Source organism: Oculina patagonica, chromosome 14 (assembly GCF_052425735.1).
Source record: "Oculina patagonica isolate OP01 chromosome 14, crgOcupat, whole genome shotgun sequence".
Classification (NCBI taxonomy): domain Eukaryota; kingdom Metazoa; phylum Cnidaria; class Anthozoa; order Scleractinia; family Oculinidae; genus Oculina; species Oculina patagonica.
Window position 1 is genome coordinate 668,956 of NC_135771.1, and position 23,104 is coordinate 692,059.

The 23,104-nt window shown below is 38.1% G+C and overlaps 2 protein-coding genes and 1 long non-coding RNA gene across 6 annotated transcripts in view; all 3 read left to right on the forward strand.

Annotated features, from left to right (window-relative positions):
- Positions 1 to 200: 200 nt before the first annotated feature.
- Positions 201 to 23,104, forward strand: part of LOC144637399 (scavenger receptor cysteine-rich domain-containing protein DMBT1-like) — a 53,105-nt gene continuing 30,201 nt past the window's right edge. Inside the window, exons 1-12 of one of the 2 annotated variants that reach the window (XM_078496465.1) lie at positions 201 to 404; positions 1,676 to 1,930; positions 2,872 to 3,252; positions 3,725 to 4,075; positions 4,868 to 5,218; positions 6,371 to 6,751; positions 7,321 to 7,671; positions 8,034 to 8,141; positions 8,462 to 8,549; positions 8,954 to 9,001; positions 10,712 to 10,760; positions 11,535 to 12,888. In XM_078496465.1, coding sequence (XP_078352591.1) covers positions 248 to 404; positions 1,676 to 1,930; positions 2,872 to 3,252; positions 3,725 to 4,075; positions 4,868 to 5,218; positions 6,371 to 6,751; positions 7,321 to 7,671; positions 8,034 to 8,141; positions 8,462 to 8,549; positions 8,954 to 9,001; positions 10,712 to 10,757 — 2,517 coding nt within the window. In that variant the 5' untranslated portion in view covers positions 201 to 247 and the 3' untranslated portion in view covers positions 10,758 to 10,760; positions 11,535 to 12,888. Of the gene's footprint in view, positions 405 to 1,675; positions 1,931 to 2,871; positions 3,253 to 3,724; positions 4,076 to 4,867; positions 5,219 to 6,370; positions 6,752 to 7,320; positions 7,672 to 8,033; positions 8,142 to 8,461; positions 8,550 to 8,953; positions 9,002 to 10,711; positions 10,761 to 11,534; positions 12,889 to 23,104 lie in introns of those variants that run through there. The other variant, XM_078496464.1, reaches the window with a different exon arrangement.
- LOC144637424 (uncharacterized) lies at positions 14,055 to 20,953 on the forward strand. Of its 3 annotated transcripts, XM_078496489.1 has the most exons (8): positions 14,055 to 14,213; positions 15,631 to 15,873; positions 16,375 to 16,758; positions 17,120 to 17,473; positions 18,773 to 18,925; positions 19,400 to 19,582; positions 20,103 to 20,207; positions 20,623 to 20,953. In XM_078496489.1, exons 1-6 carry the CDS (start codon positions 14,147 to 14,149, stop codon positions 19,465 to 19,467), a joined length of 1,269 nt encoding a protein of 422 aa, XP_078352615.1. In that variant the 5' UTR covers positions 14,055 to 14,146; the 3' UTR covers positions 19,468 to 19,582; positions 20,103 to 20,207; positions 20,623 to 20,953. The 3 variants fall into 3 exon arrangements, with proteins under 3 accessions (XP_078352615.1, XP_078352614.1, XP_078352616.1); XM_078496488.1 differs by lacking the exon at positions 20,623 to 20,953 and having other exon boundaries at positions 20,103 to 20,559; XM_078496490.1 differs by lacking the exon at positions 20,623 to 20,953 and having other exon boundaries at positions 15,631 to 15,849; positions 20,103 to 20,559.
- LOC144637434 (uncharacterized) lies at positions 21,012 to 21,898 on the forward strand. The gene is made up of 2 exons (XR_013567716.1): positions 21,012 to 21,088; positions 21,602 to 21,898. It is a non-coding gene; the product is annotated as an uncharacterized LOC144637434 (long non-coding RNA).

Below are 23,104 nucleotides of genomic sequence, written 5' to 3' on the forward strand. Positions count from 1 at the left end.
AGAAATATTTGAGACGTGAATAGAGATCAAGTTAAGCACAAGAAGAAATAAATTTTTGACAAATTTCCTAAAACTTATTTGAGATCCCCTTGGGAAACGCCATGGCTTCTGCATGCATTGCGTGCCGTTTATTTATTTGAGAGGTCCTTATTTGACGAGATAGTCACAGGGCTCTTTGTAAGATATTCATTTATGCATGTTGGGAGTCATGTAAATTGAGCTTCATGTATTTCTGAGAAACCGAAGCATGTTATCATGGCGTAAGAAAGCTTGGTTATGGAATTTGTTGCTTGCGGTGTTGATCATTACTTCGCAATACAGAGAACCAGAGACTGCGGAGGTGATCGTGATGCCGTGGCAAGCTTTATGTGTGACAATCATCGTGTTTAATCTACAGTCATCAGGTAAGTATATACAATATCGACCTTTGAAGGCATGGACGGGAGATTGGACAGACATCACACGCCAAAAAACATAAACAATCGTAGCTCGAAACTGAAACTTTATTGCTCTTTTGACATCATTATTCCACGTATTTTGATAATTATTTGAGCAATAACGGCTCAGCTCAATCGTAATATTGTACAATAGAACATAAAATACAGTATAATCTGAGGGTGAAATGGATACTTGATAAATATACATGGAAAGAGCTTGAAAGTAACGACCTCCAAAAAAATATAAAACTTTACGGTAATATAACTGATAAATCATACCGCGTATCACTTTTTAAAGAATGGTAAGTTGGTTGTTAGGCCTTCGCGAGCTTTTTCTTATTAACGCTGCGCAAAGGTCAGTGGAAACCAGAAGACCAAAATTAACTAAATTTTGCGTGATTCTCGGAAAGGAAACTAAGGAAAGAGCAATAATTGGCCTAAAGGGAAGGTATATCGAGCGTTAAATCGACTCCAACTTAATATGGCGACCGCGGCAATGGAATGAAATGGAGTTTCCGCGACAATGTCTCTCTGACGATTAGAGTTCGACTTATAACTAACCTTCCTAGACATCACGTAAATTCCACTGAAATTTCTAGGAAAGCTGAAATGAAGTAGGGGTCTCAGTCCTAAATGCAATGTGTATCGATCGCTCGATTAGTCAAATGCCGAATCCAATCGATTTCAGGTCCAGCAAGAGAATGATTTAGGTTTTGCGTGAATTTATATTGATAAGCGTGTGATTGGTGATGACGGACCAGCAGCTAGGCTACTGAATGCACAAATAAATACCCGAATTCTTACTTATGCACATAGAACAGGATTGTATTTACGTTAAAAAATGCAAATTACAATCGTTACATATACAAGGCTCAGAAAAACTACATCCAGATTCTCAAGTGCTCCTTTTAAGCATCCAACAAATACTCATGAAAAAGCACAAAATGGACGTAGACAATAAAATTCTACTATAACTGATACAAAGTATAATTAACAATTATTCTTTGAAATCGAGGTGAATATTCTGCCGCTATTCTGCCGCTATTCACCTCGATTTCAAAGAATAATTGTTTTAGTATATACACACGAAGTGATCTCAACAACAAGCGATCTCAAAGTTTTTTAGAATAGCCAGCCAACTTCATAATTTGACACTTTTCGACCTTTTTGTGTCCCGAAATAACCTATTTTTACTAAAGTTTTTTCGACTTTCTTCTGACTGTACCATTGATTTGCAGAATCCCTTCGTTGGCCAGCTGGAACATACGGGATACCCAAACCTGTATCCGGGTGTCCTCGGGCTGGTGGTTTTCGTTGGAGAACGGGATGGAGGCTTCAGGATACAAATTATTATGATGATCGAAACAAGTCAAACAACTCAAGGTCAACAGAATTCCACATTGATGGAAAAGTAACTAAGATCATAGTTAATAGATCGTTCTGTATAAAAGATACAACCACTGATGACTGGAATAGACCCACGTGGCCGCAAGGTTAGTCAAAGACATGCAGCTCAATGAAGGGAAAGAATTTGTGAAATTTCCAATAGGTATATCCTAAAAATTAAAATTAGTAGATACTAATCCCCGAGGGTTAATAGACTCGGCCCTACCCTGTGGATATTATCAAAATGAAGATAAAATTAAATTTCATATTTCCTACTCAATTCGTAGGGATGACTTTAAAGGAAAATATTGACCTTCTACAGAAGTTACTAAAAAAAATTATGAATTCTTCTAATTATTTCTTTTTAATATTTAAATTATGTAATTCATCTATTCATTTTTAAATTTAAGAAATAATTTATTATCAGTTCAGATTGATGTAATTTGATTGATTATTTCTTTTCTTCAAATTCTCTGCTTTTGCAAATGATACTGACGTATGAATTCATCGTCATGCAAAAAGAGCTACTTGGTGTTTTTGATGTCGTTTGATGTTCTCTTCACCTAGCTTTACTGTTCACCTGGGAATATAAGTTTTTGTCACCGTTTTTGTCATGTATAATTTACTGTATTTTGGACTCACCAGAAATAACTAAAGATGATGCAATTTGCGATTCAATTTGTTGTGCCATCATCGCATTTTCGCCTATAGTCGACGCTGTGTGTATGCTGTAGAATACAGGATTCAGAAAGCTATATCTTTTTTATTTATGCGGATAAATTGTATATATAATTTTGTCAACATACATGTTTTTCTGGTTTTATAGGAGCTTATTACGCCAGCTTTTGCATGCAGTCTAATATATTATTGTTAATTAAGCGAGTCTTTTAACTCGAAATACGAAAGCAAATATACAGATTCAACAGTACCTTTATCAGTATTTTCTATTCAATTGCCATATCTTTATTACTGTACATGTTGTTTCATAATCTTATGATAAAATAAAACCTTAAGAAATTGGTAGTAAAATGAATCTCGTACATTGCAGGGAAATACTGTATTTATAGAAGAAACGAACACTGCCCTGAAGGTTTGTCTTCAGGATGGGTCTTCTGGAATGACGACGAATTTGATTTTAATGACAAGGATGGAACGCTTCCCGATGGCAGTTATGTTCATTTCACAGAGATCAAGTTTTGTTGTAGAACTGACGGAAACAAAAACGATCCTATCTACCTCCCCACTGAGTCTCCATTTTTCCTGCTGGCTTATGAGTCAGCGAAATGCCAGATGGTTAAGTGGGCGATACCTAGTCTGGAGTGGATATATTATTTTACGACTGACTGGAACAATGACGACCAACGAAATGGGTCCTATCCTTACAATGCCGGAAAGATGCATCCGACCATTTATTACTGTTACTACCAAGGTAAGAAAACATGCATTAGACTAAGTGCGAGCTGTGCTACTAAGCTTTGATATATTAAAATTAGAAATAACACAGTTTGCTTCGTAAAACGACAACTTAACTGCATTGAAATTGTTCCAAAAAATCAAAAATCAAAAACATCGAGTGATATTCCACAACAAACACAGTGTACGAATTACTTTGCAATCTTTCTTTAGCTAATAATATTATTATTATTACAGTACTTGGCTCACCAAGTGTTTAGTTTTTAGTTAGTTAGTTGGTTTTTAGTTAGTAACTTTTTATTGTAGTAAGTTAATATAAGAAAATTGTAAGTCCAGACGTATGCTTCTGGGCATGTTTCTTTTGCAAATAATAAAGAATTGCTTCCTTCCAGTACCAGTTACAAAGGAGATAGACCCTCTAAAAGCTCCTAATACAAAAGCAGCAAATATTTCAAAAGAACAACTACGAATATTTTCCTATTTTTCAGGATGTAACAAAACCTTAACGGCCGTCAGTGGCACTTTTCAGTCACCAAACTATCCAAGAAATTACCCGGATGGACAATACTGCTCTTGGAGAATCATCGTTAATACAACACAACAAATTCACTTGGTGTTTTCAAGCTTTAGTTTGCAAAAGGAGAGGTTCACTGACGAGGTATACGTGTATGATGGAGATGATACAACAGGAGGGCTTTTGGAAGTGTTCTACGGAGGTCACCCTCCCCCAAAGGAAGGAATCTACTCCTCGTCAAGCCGGATGTTTGTAATATTCAAATCAGACAAGACTGGCTCTTACACAGGCTTCAACGCTTCTTACCATGCTGGTAAAAAACCAGGTAAGTGTTATCGTTTGCTTCCGTATTCTTATCCGTAAAATTCAATTAATTTATATTGAGAAGCACATCTAAATTCGTATTGGCTTTTCATTTCAGTGTATATGGCAACATGCGATTCAGAAAGCGCGGCATATCCCTAGTTCTCGTTGCTGTTCATTAGGTTTAGCGAACTTGACATTTCTAATGCGGGAAAAAGCATGTACCGAATTTCAAACAGTAATTGGGTGAAGTTTCCCGTAATATCCAGCTGTGTGTTATCAGACAAAGCTGAAGGCTGAGGCTGATAACACCGACTGTCGTCTGTTAGTACTACGAATCCTAGAACCTTAGTACAATTCTCTGGTTAAGTAACTTACTTTTCCGGTCAAAACTATTGTACAGTTCTTAGTGTCACGACTGCGAACTCGCCCATTCCGGAAGTGTCGGCATGGGTTACTGTTATAGCTACGACTGCAAAAGTCTCGGAAAAAATGTCACAGTCTGTCCTTACTTCTACGACTTCAAAAGCCCTAAAAGCCACTGTCGAATGCATGAAAATCGATATTCGCGCTTCTATGAAACAACGAGGTTTATTGCTTAGAGCTGTTGCCTAAAACTCAAACTAAATTAACAAAACACATTTAATTGCATTTTCTAACACTTAATTTATATATTGTTATTATGCATTATGCGTATATGAAGGAGAGAGACGGGAAAGGGAGAAATGCATGGCATACAGTTGAAATAGCAAATTTGGTCAAGGAAAATGAAGTGGCCAGAAGGATTGGTAATTCAAAACAAACTATTTTTCAGGATGTAACGAAACCCTTACTGCAGTCAATGGCACTTTTCAGACACCAAACTATCCAAGAAATTACCCGGATGGACAGTACTGCTCCTGGAGGATCACGGTTAATACAGCCCAACAAATTCACGTCGTGTTTTCAAGCTTTCGTTTGCAAAACGAGATTAACACGGACGCAGTTTATGTGTATGATGGAGAGAACGCTACAGGGGAGGTATTGGGAGTATTTTACGGGGGTGACCCTCTCCCAAAGGAGGGAATCTGCTTCTCGTCTAACCGGATATTCGTACTTTTCAAATCAGACAACGAGGGTTCTTACCATGGCTTCCGCGCTTCATATTATGGTGTTAATACGTCAGGTTAGTGTTGATGGGCCTGTATACTAGTCTTGGTTGTAACTCTTGATGAATGTTCTTTTAACATATTTTTTAAAAAAGGTATTTCTAAACTTAGATTGCTTGTTTGGTTTCGCGTCACCACTCATGGCAGAAAACAAAGCAATAATTTGAAATCCTCATAAATGTGTGTTATTTTACTATCATTAGTAAAAACTCAGTCGTTTTCTATTGGATATCCGCGAATGTGATTGGTTCTTGCATTGTTTTCTATTCGCAGTTATAGTTCACCACTAAATTTTCTCCGATTCTGATTGGTTTAAATTGAACACGTGACGCGATAGTGCCCGTCCGCCGGAGGGCACTATCAGCCCATAGTGCCCTCCCGTGAAAAATGCCCGGATCGATAGTGCCCGCCCGTGACCGTTTTTAGTAAACAAGCTGCCTGCAGACAAAAAAAACCCAACCAAATTCACTGCATTTAGTGGGTTTCTCGTCTAGTTTTGTTTCGTTTTTTTAATTTCGGCTTTCAATTGCGTTTTTTATCCTGAAAAGTAAAAATAATTCACGATGCTTGTTTTTGTATGTGCGCGCGGAAGAAAATTTAGTGGTGAACAATAAAGACAATAGAGTGTTTAGGTCTCGGAACTATCGGTCTGATAGTTGCCCCTTGAAAATTTGATGTTCTTCATATTAGCCCTCGAAGCTTCGCTTCTCGGGCTAATATTTGTTTTAAGAACATCAAATTTCCGCGGGGCAACTATCAGCCGATAGTTCCTCGACAGAAACACTCTATTGTTAAAATAGAACACGATCGCGCGCGCGCGCGATTTTTCTTAATTTTTGGCTTAAAAATATATAAAATAGTAGATTTTGTACTGCAACCAGTTTAGAGTTTCTACTAAAACAATTAGACTACTCGCCCTCGTTTTCTATGAACGACAGTCAACTCGGCTGCGCCTCGTTGACTATTCGCTCAAACTGAATTTCAAACAATGATTGGGTGAGGTTTCCCGTAATATCCAGCTGTGTGTTATCAGACAAAGCTGAAGGCTGAGGCTGAAAACACCGACTGTCGTCTGTTAGTACTACGAATATAGAAAGTATAACAACTTTTCAACGTTAACCGTAGTGCAAATCTGGTTAACTAACTTACTTTTCCGGTCAAAACTACAGTTCCTAGTGTCAAGACTGCGAGCTCACACATCCCGGAAGTGTCGCCATCGGTTACTGTTACAACTACGACTACAAAAGTCTCGGGAAAAATGTTACCGTCTGTCCTTACTTCTACGACTTCAAAAGCCCTAAAAGCCACTGTTACTACAACAACGCAAATTCAGGGCGTGACGTCCTCTCTTACTCTTACTACGACGACTGTAAAAGCATCAAAGATCATGCCATTATCCACTACACATGCTCCGGAAGCTACGTCCTTATCGTCTGTTAGTTCTACGAACCCGGGAGCCCGGACGCATTCACATCCCACCACTGCTGAGATAAAAACAACGCCCAAAGGAGAACCGTGGACACCAACAACTAAAGGACCGCAGAGGAAAGGTGTGACGCATTCATCTTCGATTATTATACGATGAAAAAAAAAATAATACCCAAAGCAAAGCCGTGGAGTCCAACAACTAATGGGCCGCCAAAGAAATATGGTAAAAATAAAAAGACCTGTCCAGTACCTCACGTTTTGACGTTTGGAGCGAATCTATTTCTTTGGGAACAGGCGAGGCCCAGACTCATGCTATATTTATGTGTTCTATTTAAGTGTAATATCTAACGGTTTTGTTTGCTACTATGCATGAAAATCCATACTCGTGCTTCTAACCCTCGTATCGATAAAAAAGGAATAAGCGCTCCCTTAGAATTATGAAACAACGAGGTTCATTGCATAGAGCTGTTGCCTAAAACTCAAACTAATTAACAAAACAACTTTATTGCCATTTTCTAACACTTAATTTATATATTGTTATAATGCATTATGTGGTATGACGGAGAGAGACGGAAAAGGGAGAAATTCATGGCATACAGTTGTTTAAATAAAATATTTGAAAACGGTAAATTTGGTCAAGGAAAATGAAGTGGCCAGAAGGATTGGTAATTCAAAACAAACTATTTTTCAGGATGTAACGAAACCCTTACTGCAGTCAATGGCACTTTCCAGTCACCAAACTATCCAAGAAATTACCCGGATGGACAGTACTGCTCCTGGAGGATCACGGTTAATACAGCCCAACAAATTCACTTGGTTTTTTCAAGCTTTCGTTTGCAAAACGAAAAGGACACGGACGCAGTTTATGTGTATGATGGAGAGAACGCAACAGGGGAGGTATTAGGAATGTTTTACGGAGGTCACCCGCCCCCAAAGGAAGGAATCTGCTTCTCGTCAAACCGGATATTTGTAATATTTAAATCAGACAACGAGGGTTCTTACCATGGCTTCAGAGCTTCATATTATGGTGTAAATAAGTCAGGTTAGTGTTGATGGGCCTGTATTTAGTCTTTCTTGTAACTCTTGATGAAATATAATGTGAATATTTAATTGTCGTATGGGAGGCATTTCTAAATTCAGATTGCTTAAGCTTGTTTGGTATCAACTAACCACACATGGCAGAATACAAAGCACTAAATGCATTATTGAATCCTCGTAAATGTGTGTTGTTTACTGTCACTGAATATGGCTTAATCGAAGTCAGCTTCTGTTATGAGCGGTTTCAAAAAACTGGCCAAATCTTCCCACCCTCATTGGTCAAGAGAAATGGTCGATAGAATTTAGAAGTGATAACTATTCATTACTGTTTAAATCGAAGTGATATCATCTTTTCCTCAAAACTAGAGCCATGTACAATTACCACGAGCCCACAAACGAATGCTGAGAAGTCAACATCTGGGCCTCCAAAGGAAGGTGGAAAAAAAGATGATAGTAAACAACCACAGAAAAAAGGTAACAAACCTATATCCTATAAACCACGTAATGCAAAGGTCACACGACACATCTCCACGGTCTGGCCAGTACCTGTATGCACAGCCTATTACCAGTGTCCTACACTTATAAAGTTCAGACGATCCAAATTAGTAATGATTTCTTTTTCTCCTCTTCGTTTCGTTCAACAATTCACGAAACAGCACAACTAATTTTTTACTAATTTTTGCTAATGTCAGTAAGTAGGAATGCTAACCTCTTTCTGCCCCAGGCTTGATAGATAAAATTATTCCTACTGATTGCTCACTCAGGGTACTTTTTGTTTATCGTACGTTTTCCAGGTTTTAATGTGGTACCAGTGGTTGTTCCAGTGGTGTCTGCTGTTTTTATAGCTACTCTTGTTGCAGCTGGAATATGTTATTGCAAAAGGTAATAGCGATATAGCCACACACGTATCGACCAATTTTATAACCTCGATACGTATTGTATTTATTTAAGGTTTTGAAATTACAGTCCCTTTATAATTGATCAACAACGAGGTGATCATGATAAGGTATCCGCGAATTTGGTTTTGAAAACGACGTTTCAAGGGTTAGCTCATCACCAGAGGAAATAAACTCATTTTGGATTGTAAGAATTGAAGTGTAATTTTAAATATTTTTACACTAAACAGTGTTTCCTTTAAACTGTAATTATTAGATGTATGCCATCTAAGTCATGACCACTTCGAGGTTATTGACAGTCAATATTCCGTGTGTACTTTAATTTACTTAATAGCAAGCTTCTTTCAAAATACATGCCCTGTATCTATTAATTTGTTTGTTTCTGTGTAGGAAAAAGTGTAAAAGACTCCCTGGACAAGACGATGCAATTTATATAAGGTATTTGCAAAATTTGTTTTACAGAGAAATAATAAAATGCCAATGAAGATAAGCCACAGATTTCGCAAGGCATTAAAATGCGTTGTTTAGCCGAATTACTGCCTTCTGAAACGTTTAGGTTGCCCTCCCTATCCGAGCCAGAGGCTCATGTATAAAGCGCACGACAGTAATTAAAATTAAGTATAAAGACAAGGGGAACTAATATAATTAATAATTAATAAAATATTAAAAAGTACATTAAGATATAAATATCAATAAAAATATACAAATGCTTCAGCCCCCGGTATCTAAATACTTTTATCATATGACCCGTACGGACCCGCGCGCAATTTCCTTGGAAAACCATATGAAAAAAAGTCCCGTATGAGGGCCGTACGCCTCGCTCTAGCAGGGCCGGAAAAAGCCGTACGGCCCTACTAGAAAAGCGTACGGCCCCGCTACTGCCGAAATTGGAACCAGTTGATCCCACAGCTTTGAATTCAGATGAGTAATAGTTAAGATTTTTCTAAAAAGCAAACTGATGTCTAACATGTTTATTAAAACTTAACTATCTAGAAAACAATGTAGTTTGCAGGCGCAAAAATTTAAAACAAAACGTGTTTAAACTCGGCAAATGATGAAGAAATACTCCGGACAACAACAATAAAATCGAAATAAAAGCCGTAAAAAAACCAACATAATCGGACAAAGACGTTTCCTGGTTTGTAGTCATGATAAACATTGAAGAAAAAATGCCAATGCGAAGTAAACATAAATTTCTCTTTTCTCAGGCTGCGGAAATTTTAAATCACAACAAACAAAATGCGAGTACCTGTTTGCGACTAACCTGATCAATGACACAGTTTTCCGCTTGTTTTCACGAAGCATTTTAAGCACAATTTGGACATCAACTTTAATGCAGAGCTCAACATCGTCGATGAACTAACGAATGCAAGTACTAAGCAGCAACAGCAGACGTTCATGAATCTACGACCCGTGGTAAACAAACCAATTTGAAGCCGAAGGGAAACGAAGCGAAGCAAAATCCTGAATTGCTAGTACAATCCCTTAACAAGTCTTCATGTAGTTGATAGATTATGATCTAGTGTTGTTTTTAACATCCAAAATCCTTCTTGGAGGAAAATTAATTAATCCTCTCGTTCAAACCAACTGTGAATTTCGACAAAAGAAACGTCGCTTAGTTGTTCAATCAGGTTAAATTCAGTCTTCGCTGAGACGAGCATGACTAGCCGAAACGTCGTGCAAACTCTTTGTTGTAGTCCTTCACAAACGTTTCCTTTGAAATTCCTCCTAACTGCATTCCTGTACGAGGAATTTAGTCGGATTTAAATCTCCTTGGATTGAAGCTTAACTCAGCGATTTGGTTGACAATTTTGAAGTTTTAAAACTTTGCACGCACATCGCAGTTCAAATGCACTTTACTTGCTTCCCCAACAAATTATACGAGCTACCATTGGCTTTTCAAAATGCGCGCGAAATGGGCCGCCGCGTCTGCATCCACGAAAGAAAAAACAATAAAAAATTCAGTGGTCATATGATAAAATGCTTATTGACTGAGTTAGGTCGGGCCGGACGGGAAAATATTTGGCTCTCGGTCAGGACGCACGGACCTCGCTGCGCTCGGTCCGTACGTCCTGACCTCGAGCCAAATATTTTCCCGTCCGGCCCTCCCACTCAGTCAATAAGTACATAATATTTTGTTGGTTTCAGGTTAAACCGGGAATCAACCGCTTCAGAAGAAAATACGGAATTATGATAAGTAAGAATCAAAACCTTCTTACACTCTCCATTTTAAAGATTATTACTCAGTTACCGTGTTTGAATACAAATGAAAGACCGTTGAGCTGGTAATGTTTACAATTTTTTTTATTCCTAGCGGGTGTACCAGTATACTTTTTAAGCACCATACGCTATAAATAATATGACAATAGGCCAGATCTTCTGTAGAAATCTTAAAACCAGTTTTCTAGATCGTTGCAAAATTGTTTGTTATGCACGGCATCGTTTATAAGTATTTGTATTCTTGTTGAAAATAAAATTATTACAAGCAATGGACTCATATAATAGAGCAGTTTTCAATTCAGTGTCGTAAAACAAAAACCAAAGTAATCACTCTAGCCAATCACAAAGGGAACAGGCAATCCAGTGGACCAATCAAAACTCGAAGCAAATACATGTAGCCGACGCGGAGCGCGGGAAAACGTGCGCGAGCCGAGCGAGTCACAATTGGTTTTGGTTTTAGTTCTGATTGGTCGAGAATGTGACGCGAGATTTCTAAACCAATCACTGAGCGAAGTAATGCAAAACCAAAGCAAATGCGAATTACTTTCGACACTCAAGTGAAAACCGCTGTATTGGCCTCGAAAACTGTTTAAGCAAAACCTGCTAATTACTGGATCAAGTTCAAATATTATTTTCTATAAAGATTTCCTAAAGCACATTATTCTTATTTGGCCTTAGTATATTTGATTTCTAACTATCAAAGAAATATTCTTACGATCAAACTGAGCACGTGCTCATCTTGTTTTTGCAGTTTCTCATGGAGAAGGAAGCCAGGAGGTCACATAACTAGTGTTCGAACTGATCAAGAAAAACGTTCATTTAACTAAGAGTTTGAGTATTTAAAATTAAATGATCACTTACTGCAAGTGCAAGGTAAAATAGGGATAGGATAGGATAGGATAGGATAGGATAGGATAGGATAGGATAGGATAGGATAGGATAGGATAGGATAGGATAGGATAGGATCGCACTAACAAGAAGCCAAGATCTTTAAATACTTACGATGCCGTTGTAGTCATTAAACTTTTTCCTGCAAAGTGGATAAAAGAGACAAAACGTTCACCGTGGAGCGACCACGGTACGTAAAGTAAGTGACTACCTAAACTGTGAAAAGGCAAAAGCAAGTTACATTTTTCCAAAAGGCGACAGCACTTCACAATTTACAAAACATGTTTTGGAAATACAATATCTATCGTGAGTTGCAAAAACCTCCAGATAAAATATATGTTTTTTTTGTTTTACCAACACAGTAAACACACTTTGTATTGAGTCAAGAGTTGTTGTTGGTGTTCTCAATCTACTTCCATGTAAATATTGCTATGATTTCCATTAATTATTAAAGTAATTATTAATTACAGGAGTTGTTTATAATTTTTAATTAACATAACATTTTAATAACACTAGTTTGTGTCAATGTTACCTTTCTGTGCTATAATTTAATGATGACTGAAATGAAGTTGGACCGTACTTTACCAGGGCTCGTGACTAACGGTAGCGAACTAGCCAAAGGCTAGTAGAAATGCAGTTTTGGCTGGTAGGTTCTGGGCTTTCAGTAGCCAAAATAGCTAGTTAAAATGTTACGAATTTGATTGGAAGAAAACCATACATAAAAATGGACTCCGAGAGAACAGAACTCACAATTATACTGTCGTCACGTATAAAATTATCAAAGACTGGGCAAGCTGAAATTACCAAAAGGTAACCTAAAATTAACCCTACAGATAATGATAACAGAGCTGGTGAAGACGCCAAAGTGTCTCTGCCCAAATCTAAGTTAGCGTTCAAGAGAATTCTGGCCAGTAGAAAATAGGTTTTGGCTAGTGAAATCAAAGCTGTCACTAACCAAGAGACTAGCTCACAAAAAAGTTAGTCTCGAGCCCTGCTTTACTAAAAATAAGATTTTACGTGTTGGTCTTGTAGCTTCTGCATCCTTTTTTAAATATTAATATACCTTTACCTCAATCAAACAATCCTTGTTCCTTTTTATTTTATTACGATCTCTACAGTGTTCTTTACCATTTAAACTTGTATTTTGAGGTTTTTCCTGACTTTAAGGCAACTTTGTACGTCATAAAAATACTCAATATACCGTGACATAATTTTGACTGCCACGTCATTCGTGTCTGTTATACCTTATTTCGGCACTTCAGCACGGCGCTGCACATCCCGAGGGGGGGGGGGGCACTCATTTATATGAGCTATATAAGTATGTGCCGCTGTGAAGGGTATGGATTTCAAGCAGTTTCGTCCGAGATAGGGTATAGAAATCAGAAAGTTTTGGTCTAGAATAGGGTATCATTTGCCGGGAAACTGATCAGTAGTATGAATAATTTAGAATAGGAGTAGAAACTCGGCAGAGAAAAAGACTTTCCTATAAACGCAAAGAAAATTATCGCGGCGACGTTGTTTACAAAAACACTTGTAATGATGCAGTGGTTACGGTAGGGAATTTTGATGTCTAGTCTAGAATAAGGCTGCAAAATCAGCAGCTGAACATGGTCTAGTAAAGAGTTAGGGTTTTGGAGTCCCAGCGGCACATCCCACCCAAAAAATACAGAGTACCTCGAGCTCCCCTGGGCTGCACATGTCTTTCTTCATCCCATTTCAGGTCATAACTAGTCTAATATTCAATTTTTTTCCTGGCTCGTCAATCCTTGCCCTGGCGTACACTGACCAAATCACAGGGCTGTCACATTTAGTAACAATCGAAAGGAGGAGGAAATAAACACCTTTCTTATCTTCGTACTTCAGGGGAAAGATAGAACCCACAAAAATGACCTGATCCCAATGTGTGGCTTCATAGCTCAGTTGGGAGACCATCACCATCACACCCCGGCATCACACCGGTGTCAGTGTTTGGTGTTAGAATTGACCTCCACCGTCAAAAGCTGTAAACACATTGTGCCATGGGTTTGTACATACGTTTTACACTGATGTGGTTCCCGCTCTCCAAATTAGAACGAATTTGGTAATTTCACGTTGTTGTTTTGCAGAGGACGGATAAAAATGTGTCAAGATTTATAGCGCACACGCAGAGTCATCGACTGCTACAGGTTATTTGCTCAGAGTTTAGCTCCCTGTTGTTGAGATATGAGGTCTTTTGCGACATTTACGTTCACTTAAGGAGAAGACTTACATTATAAACTTAATACATAAATTTAACCAGGCCTCTTCGACCTTCTGACTGAGTGTTTATTTGGAATAAAATTTCTAGGATTAACAAACTTTGTAAAACAATTGATGACGTTCAGTATTTGTAGAGAACACGCTTCACAGTTCCGAGAAACTGATGAAAAGTCATTGGTATGTAGTTCACTATATCCTTCATTTTTTCTTTGGATGTTGCACTGATATGATCTTATAATGGATGCGATGCTTCTGTGGCGAGTTTTATTTTCGATAACCTTGATGTACAGCCTGGAATCATCAGGTAGGCATTATACCGGGAACTAATTTGTTAATTTGTGATATCGACTTTAAAAAGCACGCATCGAAGATATAACTCGCGGATTATTTTAAACTTCAGGAACTCCCTCTTTACAGGCCTAACTAGGAACTTGTAGCTAGACAAAGTATAGCATAAGGGATCTTGAACAGGGCTACGATTTTATTACCTATCATCTTGAACAGCTAAAGAATCTGGCGTTTATTTGCCCCATGCAAAGTCTTTAAGATGATATATGCGCAGCCATTTTGAAGATTTTAACTTTGCTCTTGTACATAATTGCATTATAATATTACGTTTATGAATAGCACTAAAAGTACTAAAGTGATTCTAACTTGGTAGGTTGCTCGATTTTTATAAGGAAAACGATTTAGAATCGACGTATAATTATATTAACACGCATGTGTGTATGAAAGTTTTTTACCCATCCGACTATTTGCTTAGTTGATTGTCAAGTATTCCGGTGAAAAATTCCTGTGACGTTGCGTGATTAAGGTAAGTGCTTTCAATGCTTTATCGCTTAGAACAACGGATCAAATCACGTTAATTTTGATGAGGCTAGTCTTTTGTCTACTTGTAGAAACGTTTTTAGCTCTCGGCTAGCTGAACCAGAATCTCAAACACGGTAATGATGAGAAGTTATCCCGCTAGCAGAGTCGCTTCGATTGTTCCTAGAAAAATCGCCATCTTTTCCCGATCTTTCTAGGAAGATGGAAACGACCTTGCTGGCAATTAAGGTAACTTGCAATTGTTATACAGTGGAATCCCGATTTCTTAAACCCTCAATTTTTGAACCTTCTGATAACTCGAACCAAATGTGGTTTCCCTAAGCGGCCTTCACACAACAAACTATTGGCCAACTCTTGTTGGCAAACTCGAGTTGGTGTGTGTGAACGACGCAACAACGGCAAACAAGTTGGCAAACTGTTGGCGACAAAATAGAACTTGTCTCTATTCTCACCAACAGTTTGCCAACTTGTTTGCCAATTGTTGTTGCGTCGTTCACATACACCAACTTGTCAATGAGTTTGCCAACATGAGTTTGCCAACTTTAGCTTGTCGTGTGAAGGCCGCTTTACCCTCAGTAGAACACTGCCATTTTATCCTCGAGTTTTCGAAGCAATTGGCGTTTCCCTTGGAGGTTCGAGAAATCGGGATTTCGCTGTCCAATCCGTACTTCCTTGTCTTGTGCCGGCTTGACCGAACAGTAGAAGACATTCATAAGTTGCTGCCTTATGTTTTTTTATGAATGGCGGTTTTAAAAGTTTTCTTAGTACAATAGCTAAAAAGTTATAACTAGTTTAATTTGATTACCAATCAGGGAAGTTAAGTTTCAAAAAATATTCCATGAGAACTTTTAGTTTTGAGAAATCACTTTAAAGCCTCTAAAAAAACTTAACAGAATCCATTCCTTGGCCGGGTGGAACATATGGGATACCTAAACCTGCATCCGGTTGTCCTTGGTCAGACGGCTTTGTATGGAGGGAGGGATGGCGATCCCAGTCCACACATGGCAGACCATCAAACAGCACCAGATCACCGGAGTTCCACCTTGATGGGATAGTAGATAACACGAAAGTAAAAAGATCATTCTGTATTAAAGATCAGCTGGCTGACGACGGTAACAGACCGGTTTGGCCACAAGGTTAGTCATGTCCCGGGGTCATATTAGCCTGCGTTGCAAACGAACAAAACCCCGGTATAGAAGGACTATACTGGGGTTTTGTCCGTCTGCAACCCAGGCTAGGGTCACACACACAATTTCGTTGATTCAATTCCCCAGCTCGTGTTAATTCCTTTGTGGTTGCCAAGCTTTTCTTTCAGTGCAATATAACCCCTATTTTGTGACAGTGCATATACTTGTTTTTAAACTCATTTACAGAACTAAACCCAGCAGTATATAAAAAGTTAGTTTGTTACGTTTGAACCTTGGTATATGGACTCTATATGGCCTAGCTCCCACGCGTCTCCTGTAGCTCAGCGGTAGTGCGTCCGAACGGGGTGCGAGAGGTCATAGGTTCGACTCCTGCTGGTAGTTTTTGTCACTTGAGTTGTCAGTGACTCATTTACATCTTTCTCGTATTTTCATCACGATAGAAGTAAAGGAAATATTCCATCATACTTTGCAACGGGATTATTTTTGCAGGCAAATACTGTATTTATAAAGGAAGACGTCAGTGTCCCCCAGGTTTGACATCAGGGGATGTTTTCTGGGATGATGAAGATAAATGGAACAGCAATAACTATGAAGGGACACTTCCTGATGGCAGATATGACCATAACACATGGATATATTTTTGCTGCAAAACAGACGGAGACAAAGATGATCCTGTCCTCCTCCCAGCTAAATCTCCATTTTACCTGCTGGCTTACGAGTCAGCAAAATGCCAAATGGTCAAATGGGCGATGGCTACTGTGGAATGGATATATTATGATACAGAGGACTGGAACAACGGCGACGGCGTTACTGGGGCGTACCCGCACGAGGCTGGGAAGATACATCCCACCATTTACTACTGTCACTACCGAGGTGAGAAAACATACATTTCTACAAACCTCACACGATGTGTGTATCAAATTTCTTGACATCGAGTTAGAGCGATTTTCACGTCAGTGTCGAAAGTAATAAGCTTTGGTTTTGCACTACTACGCTTAGTGGAAAGCCTTTTGGGATTGGGTTAATAAAGTTATTGTAGTGATTAGTGATCGTGCTATTTCTCAACCAATAACAAGTGAAACCAAAACCAAACGTGGCTCGCTTACTTACGCTTTTTTAGGCTTAGTGCAGGTTTCATGTGTTTTGTTTAACTTTTGAATGTTTGCTGGGTTGTCTGTGTCCTTTGTTAGCAAATAAAGGAAATGGAAATAAAAAACTCGTGTTCTTGTTTCAGGATGTAATGAAACTCTAACAGCAGACAATGGCACTTTTCAGTCACCAAATTATCCAAAAGAATACCCGGATGGACAGTACTGCTCTTGGAGCATCATGGTCAATACAACGCCACACATTCACCTAATGTTCACAAACTTTAGTTTGCAAAATGAGAATAATACGGATGCATTGTACGTGTATGATGGAGCAAATGCAACAGGGGAGGTGTTGGGAGTATTTTATGGAAGTCATCCTCCCCCAAGTGTAGGAATATTTTCCATGTCAAACAATATGTTTGTAATATTCAAGTCAGACAATCAGACGGGACCATTCAACGGCTTCAGCGCTTCATATTTTGGTGTTAATAAGTCTGGTAAGTGTTAGCAGTCTTGTTCATAACGTATGAAAAAGCTGTAGATTTTTTATGTTAAGTGTTTTTTTAATTGTACCACGAGCTATTTTTTTATTCATTTTTATGGTTGTCTTTTACTGGTTATTATTATTATTATTATTATTATTATTATTATTATTATTATTATTATTTATTGTTACTCTCGTCTCGTATTTGCTATTTTCAATCTAACAGATAACCCTCTTATTTTCAGACGGGTTATCTACATTTTAGTTGTTGTTTTAAAAACCTTAAATCAATTTTTCTGTTACTGACAAATAAATAAAAGTGCTGGTTTATAGCCTTTGCATGAAATTATCAAATGATCACCTTTAAGGTGGATTTCCACTGTCGCGTTTTTGTTTACGCACGTTAACGCGCGTAAAAATTATAAACGTACGCAAAATGAAATTTTACGCGCGCGATTACGTGCGTCGAATTTACGTTGTCCAATTTCCAATGCCACGTTTTTTTCCAGGTATTTACGCACGTGACGCGCACGTTTACGCACGTAGCGATTTGGAGGGTTTTGAAAAAAGTTGAACCGAGTTCAACTTTTTTCGCGGCTGTCTGCGGTTACGCAACGATTTACCCAATCATACTTTTGGATTTCGTCACATGACACCACTTACCATGTGGAAAACCATTTTGTTTTAAATCGCCCAACGATTTACTTGGGAAAACATTCAGATGTAGAAACACTTCTCATCGAGAAAGTCTGAACATTTCAAGAAATAATCTATAGAACTGGCTACAGAACCAAATTACACGAACGCAGTAGTGAAAGAAAACGCCTGGCGTCAGGTCACGTAGGCTTTGAACCGGGAATCCGGGAAGGTCGCCTCAAATCTTCTTTTACTTGATGGTGTCTTTCGGAAGTATTTATAAAATGCCTCTTGGTCATATTCACGCATTTCTTTTTCTAGCGTGTGGTACAAAGTGTTTTCATGGCAGCCATGTTGGAAGAGTCAAACAACAAGATATTTGCATAAAAATGTTAATGATTTTTTCCCAAAGGAAAAACAATTTATTGTTTCACTCCTCCAATATGGCCGACAATCACGCACTCTATTCACCAACTTGATAATTCAGTATGGCGGGCATTTACGCACGTTCAACGCGCGTAAAAAGGAAACGCTTTTTACTACTTTTTACGCGACAGTGGAAATTTGCCTACGTATCTTTTTTTACGCACGTTTTACGTACGTAAATATTTACGCGTCAGTGGAAATCCACCTTTAGTCAGAAAAACGTTCTGATTAAAAATGAATTATTTTATAGAGCTAAGTTCCAGAGTCACCACTACGAGCGCACAAACCACTAAAGTGACTACATCATCGTCTCCTGTTACTCTTAAAACAATAACTACGCTGGAAGTTACAACATCCAGAACAGAACCACAGAAAACAATAACTGAACGATCGTCAAAGGAAGGTGGGAAATATGATAAAGCTTCAATTTTTGATCGTTTTAAATCGTTTGCTTTTTTGCACTATACCACGAGGTATGCATTTAAAATTGAGATTTTATTTGACTTGTTTCACTTATGTCCAGGATTGAACGCAAGTATTGTTTAATTAGTACTTCATGTTTGACTGTGTTATTTGACATTTCCATATTACTTCATATTTGACAGAATTTGGTGTTGTTGGTGAACTTTTATTAATGAGGACACTTGCCTGTCACGAGGAACGTGCATCTCATTAGCGTTCAATCTTGGACATATCTGTGTTTCAGAGAACTCGATGCAACTTGTCTTTTATAGGCAAATAAATACACGTGTGACACGTGTAAACATAAAAATAATGATGGGTCATGTTTGTTTATGGAGTTGCTATGTAATTACCAAATAATAACCAACAGTCAAACTTTCTGATTAAAAAATGAATTTTTATTCCTAAAAACTAGATTCCAGAGTCACCCCTACGAGCGCACAAACCCCTAAAGTAACGTCATCGCCTCCTATTACTCTTTAAACATTGCAAACGCTGGAAGTAACAACATCAAGGACAGAGCCACAGACATCAATAACTGAACGACCGTCACAGGAAGGTGGTAAATATGAAGAAAATGAACAATCTCAGAGCACAGGTAAATTACACACACGAATCCTGCATGTGCATTTCTCACCATTATAATCGGTGATCAAAAGTTGTTCAAATACTTTTTTCTTTGCTCTTCAATGTGGAGAGCAGTGAGCAGTGTTTTTTGTGTTGACAGAAATTGTGTCCATTACGATAATATTTTTTTTTTAAATCACAACGCAAAGGAGGCAAGCCGAGTGGTTTAGGGCGCTGGTGCTGGTTTAGGGCGCTGGTTTCTCGGTAGCTAGTCCCGAATTCAAATCCTCGGTCACGCTTTGCATATAGCCAACTGGTCGGCCTCCTGCCAGTTGGGATTTTTAACCTTGTTATGTTCATTTAAATTATTTGTTTCCTCTGTTTCAGTGGCAAGCCTGTAAACTAGCTATCTCGAAGCTAAGCGCATGATCACTATAAAAAAGACAAAAACAACAAAATCAAAATGTTTTTTTTTTAATTCGATAGTGAAGCTAGAGACACATTTTGATTTTTTGGCGAAAACATTTTTTTTTCAACTGCTGTTCCGGCAGATCAGACAAAGATCAGCAAAGATGCCATATATGGACCAGTGATTGGAGTCCTTACCTTGCTGTTGATTGGATCTATAATTAATTCAGTAGTCAGAAGCCAGAAACGTAAGCGCTTATGTTTTTTCTATTCATTTTTTTTATTTGCCACATAAGTAATAAAAAAGAATACAATATATAATTTAATTCATCTAAACAATAAATAGTGACCAGAAGGCAGAAAATATACTACAAAGCTTATCGGTGTTTCGTCCTCCCCGATTAGCTAAGTACTGAATATTGAATATGATATTGTTTAGCTATAGTATAGTCTAGAACACAACACCGTAAGAGGTACAATAACTATTGCATCGAATTCCTTTGGCTTATACGATGTACATGTGGCTGTATTAAAGGCGTCTTCATTAAAATTTTATGCCTGAAAATAACGCTGTTTTTCTTGGAATGGAGGTGTTTTCCTGACATGACCCGTTTAGTATTAACACGGAAATTAACTGTTTAAATTTATTTCAACTCTTTATAGGTCACAGAGTTGATCGGTAAGTTGACAAATATTTTTTCTGACAAAGGACAGAGTGACTAAGTGTAGGAACTTGTCAAACAAATAACAGGAGAAGATCAGTATTTACTATTTCTTCAATCCCTGTTCTTTGTCTTAAAAGAAACAAGGATAACCCTTAGCATGCTAGGAATAAGAGGGTATGAATACCATACTAATGAATTCTGCTATGTTATCACGATTGAACAATTGCCACTCTGAATAACACAAACTGTTAGAAATCAGTCTGCATCCTTTTCTTACAAAAGGCTGGAGTTTATTAATCTGAACGTTCTTGATTTGCGATCATTGAGCATGAAAAGATTCGCAAACTTGAAAAACGCTGTACAACTTCAATGTTACTTGGATTTGAACGAGAGTATATTCCAAACTTATCTTGGTTTGTTTCAGAATGGAAGAAAACCCTGTGGGGAAAAGAGGCTCCTATTTTGTAAGTGTAATATTTTAAGAAAAAATCCATAGAGCCCCCTCTTATAATGTCTAACAATCGAATGTAAGAGATGCATCACTTGGTTGATAGACAGTGACCAATGGACAATATCAAATGTAATCCTTGTATATTGCAGCCGGCCTTATGCGCCAACTGGCGGGATGGGTATAAATGAAGGTCGATGATGACAGTGAAGGTGATCGATAGTCAGTGATAGATGATCGATGATAATAATGACGGTAATGGTAAAGACTGTCAATCTCAGCTGTTTAGGATATTGATGTTTAGATTATCAAGTGAGCCACCGTGATATATAACGATAATTTAAAATTGTAAATAGCGCGCTAGATGGAGGAAAATTGTCTCCATACGTCTCGGGGTTACTGTCTCTTCTTCAGTGGAAAATATGAAACGCCAGCTAACGGAAAACAGAATGTAGCTATTGCTTTAACAACAGTAACGGAAAATAAGTCACATTTTAACACTAACTGAACCTTTTCTTCTACAACGCAGAACGAGGCAACTGAAATTGAAATGAGCAATGAAAACATGAACATTGCAAGCCAACATGGCCCTGGGCAATACATAGTTATAAAGAAGTCACACCATCCCAAGAACGATTGGAAGAAACAACAGACAAAGAAACTGCGTCTTCCTTGAATAACTTTACACCGCTGCATCCAGGAACACTTACGTGGGAAATTCCAAGGGAAAACGTTATCATTGGAAAGATAATAGGCGAAGAAGCATTTGGACAAGCCACTTCAGGCAAAACTCTACAGCTTCGCCTCGAGATAAAGGCGGAGCTAAAAGATACTACATCGTCTAAGGTTCTTTAAGGTAAAAGGTATTACATTGCCTAAGACTCATCCTGTAAAGTTAGTTTCCAGTCTACACAGATCGAACGATCCGGCCTGGTTCTGTTATATAAACTCATTCTATTTCTAATCGTATATAAATAAGGTCTACTAGGGGTTCAAGATGTAAGTACATGTACACTGTTTCCAAACAGTGATTTAAGGTGTTATCATTAATATATTGAACTGCGGTATTTACCAATTATGTTTCTAATATTTACACTTCGACTCTTTTTTTTGACAGAGGGTTAATAACATGCAAGATTACGGCACGACATTGGTGATAGTGTAGACGATTTGTTGCTTGAGGGACGCATTTATTCAGTGGACCTGAAAGATGAATTAATTCAGTAGAGCTTACAATTTTATCATATTATCCTGCTTGCATTTGGCAACCGAGTAGTTTGAAGTAGGTTTGGGGTTGGCTTTTTAGAAGGCTGGAGTTTCAGAGTGTACATATGTTTATAAGGCACTCCGAAGCCATAGGTATAGAGCATAGGTAAGAGCTTGCTTAACAACATACTCTCTACTTAAAGTTTCAGCATCCCAGAGAAAAACCTTTTACATAATTGGAAGAACCTCAAGGTGTGTAATCCAACTCTTGTACGTCTTGTACTTGTACATCCGAGGGATAGATAGAATAGAATAGATAACTTCATTTAGACGCGGTTAAAAAATCCTTCAGCATACAGTTATAAAAAAAAATGAATATCTATTATATATTTATTAGAAGATTACATCTTCTTAGGGAAGTGGTCATAACAAGTGTACTCGACGAGGACCCACCTTGTGTAGGGGTGGAGGGGTTATGCAAGATACCACCTGTCTGATTAGCCAAATGGACAAAATTTATTGGCTTCAAAATTTGAGTGAAGACTTTCATATTAAGTGTGCATGAAGCTTGCATTGATGGAGAAATGGCACAAGGATGTTTGAATCTTTTTCTTAGTTTCTACTCCTGATAGAGTGGGGGCTATACAAACAAGACACCATCTTTTTAAGGTGGGGATGGGGGAGGGAGGTACATGAAGAGACCACCTGTCTTTTTGCAGAGTGGTGCGTCCTGTTTGAGTACAATAGCTTATTTCCCTCATCATGGACAAAAAGATATTCAGTAACAACTGGCAGTAACTCAAAGCAATAGTTCAGGTAAACCTCG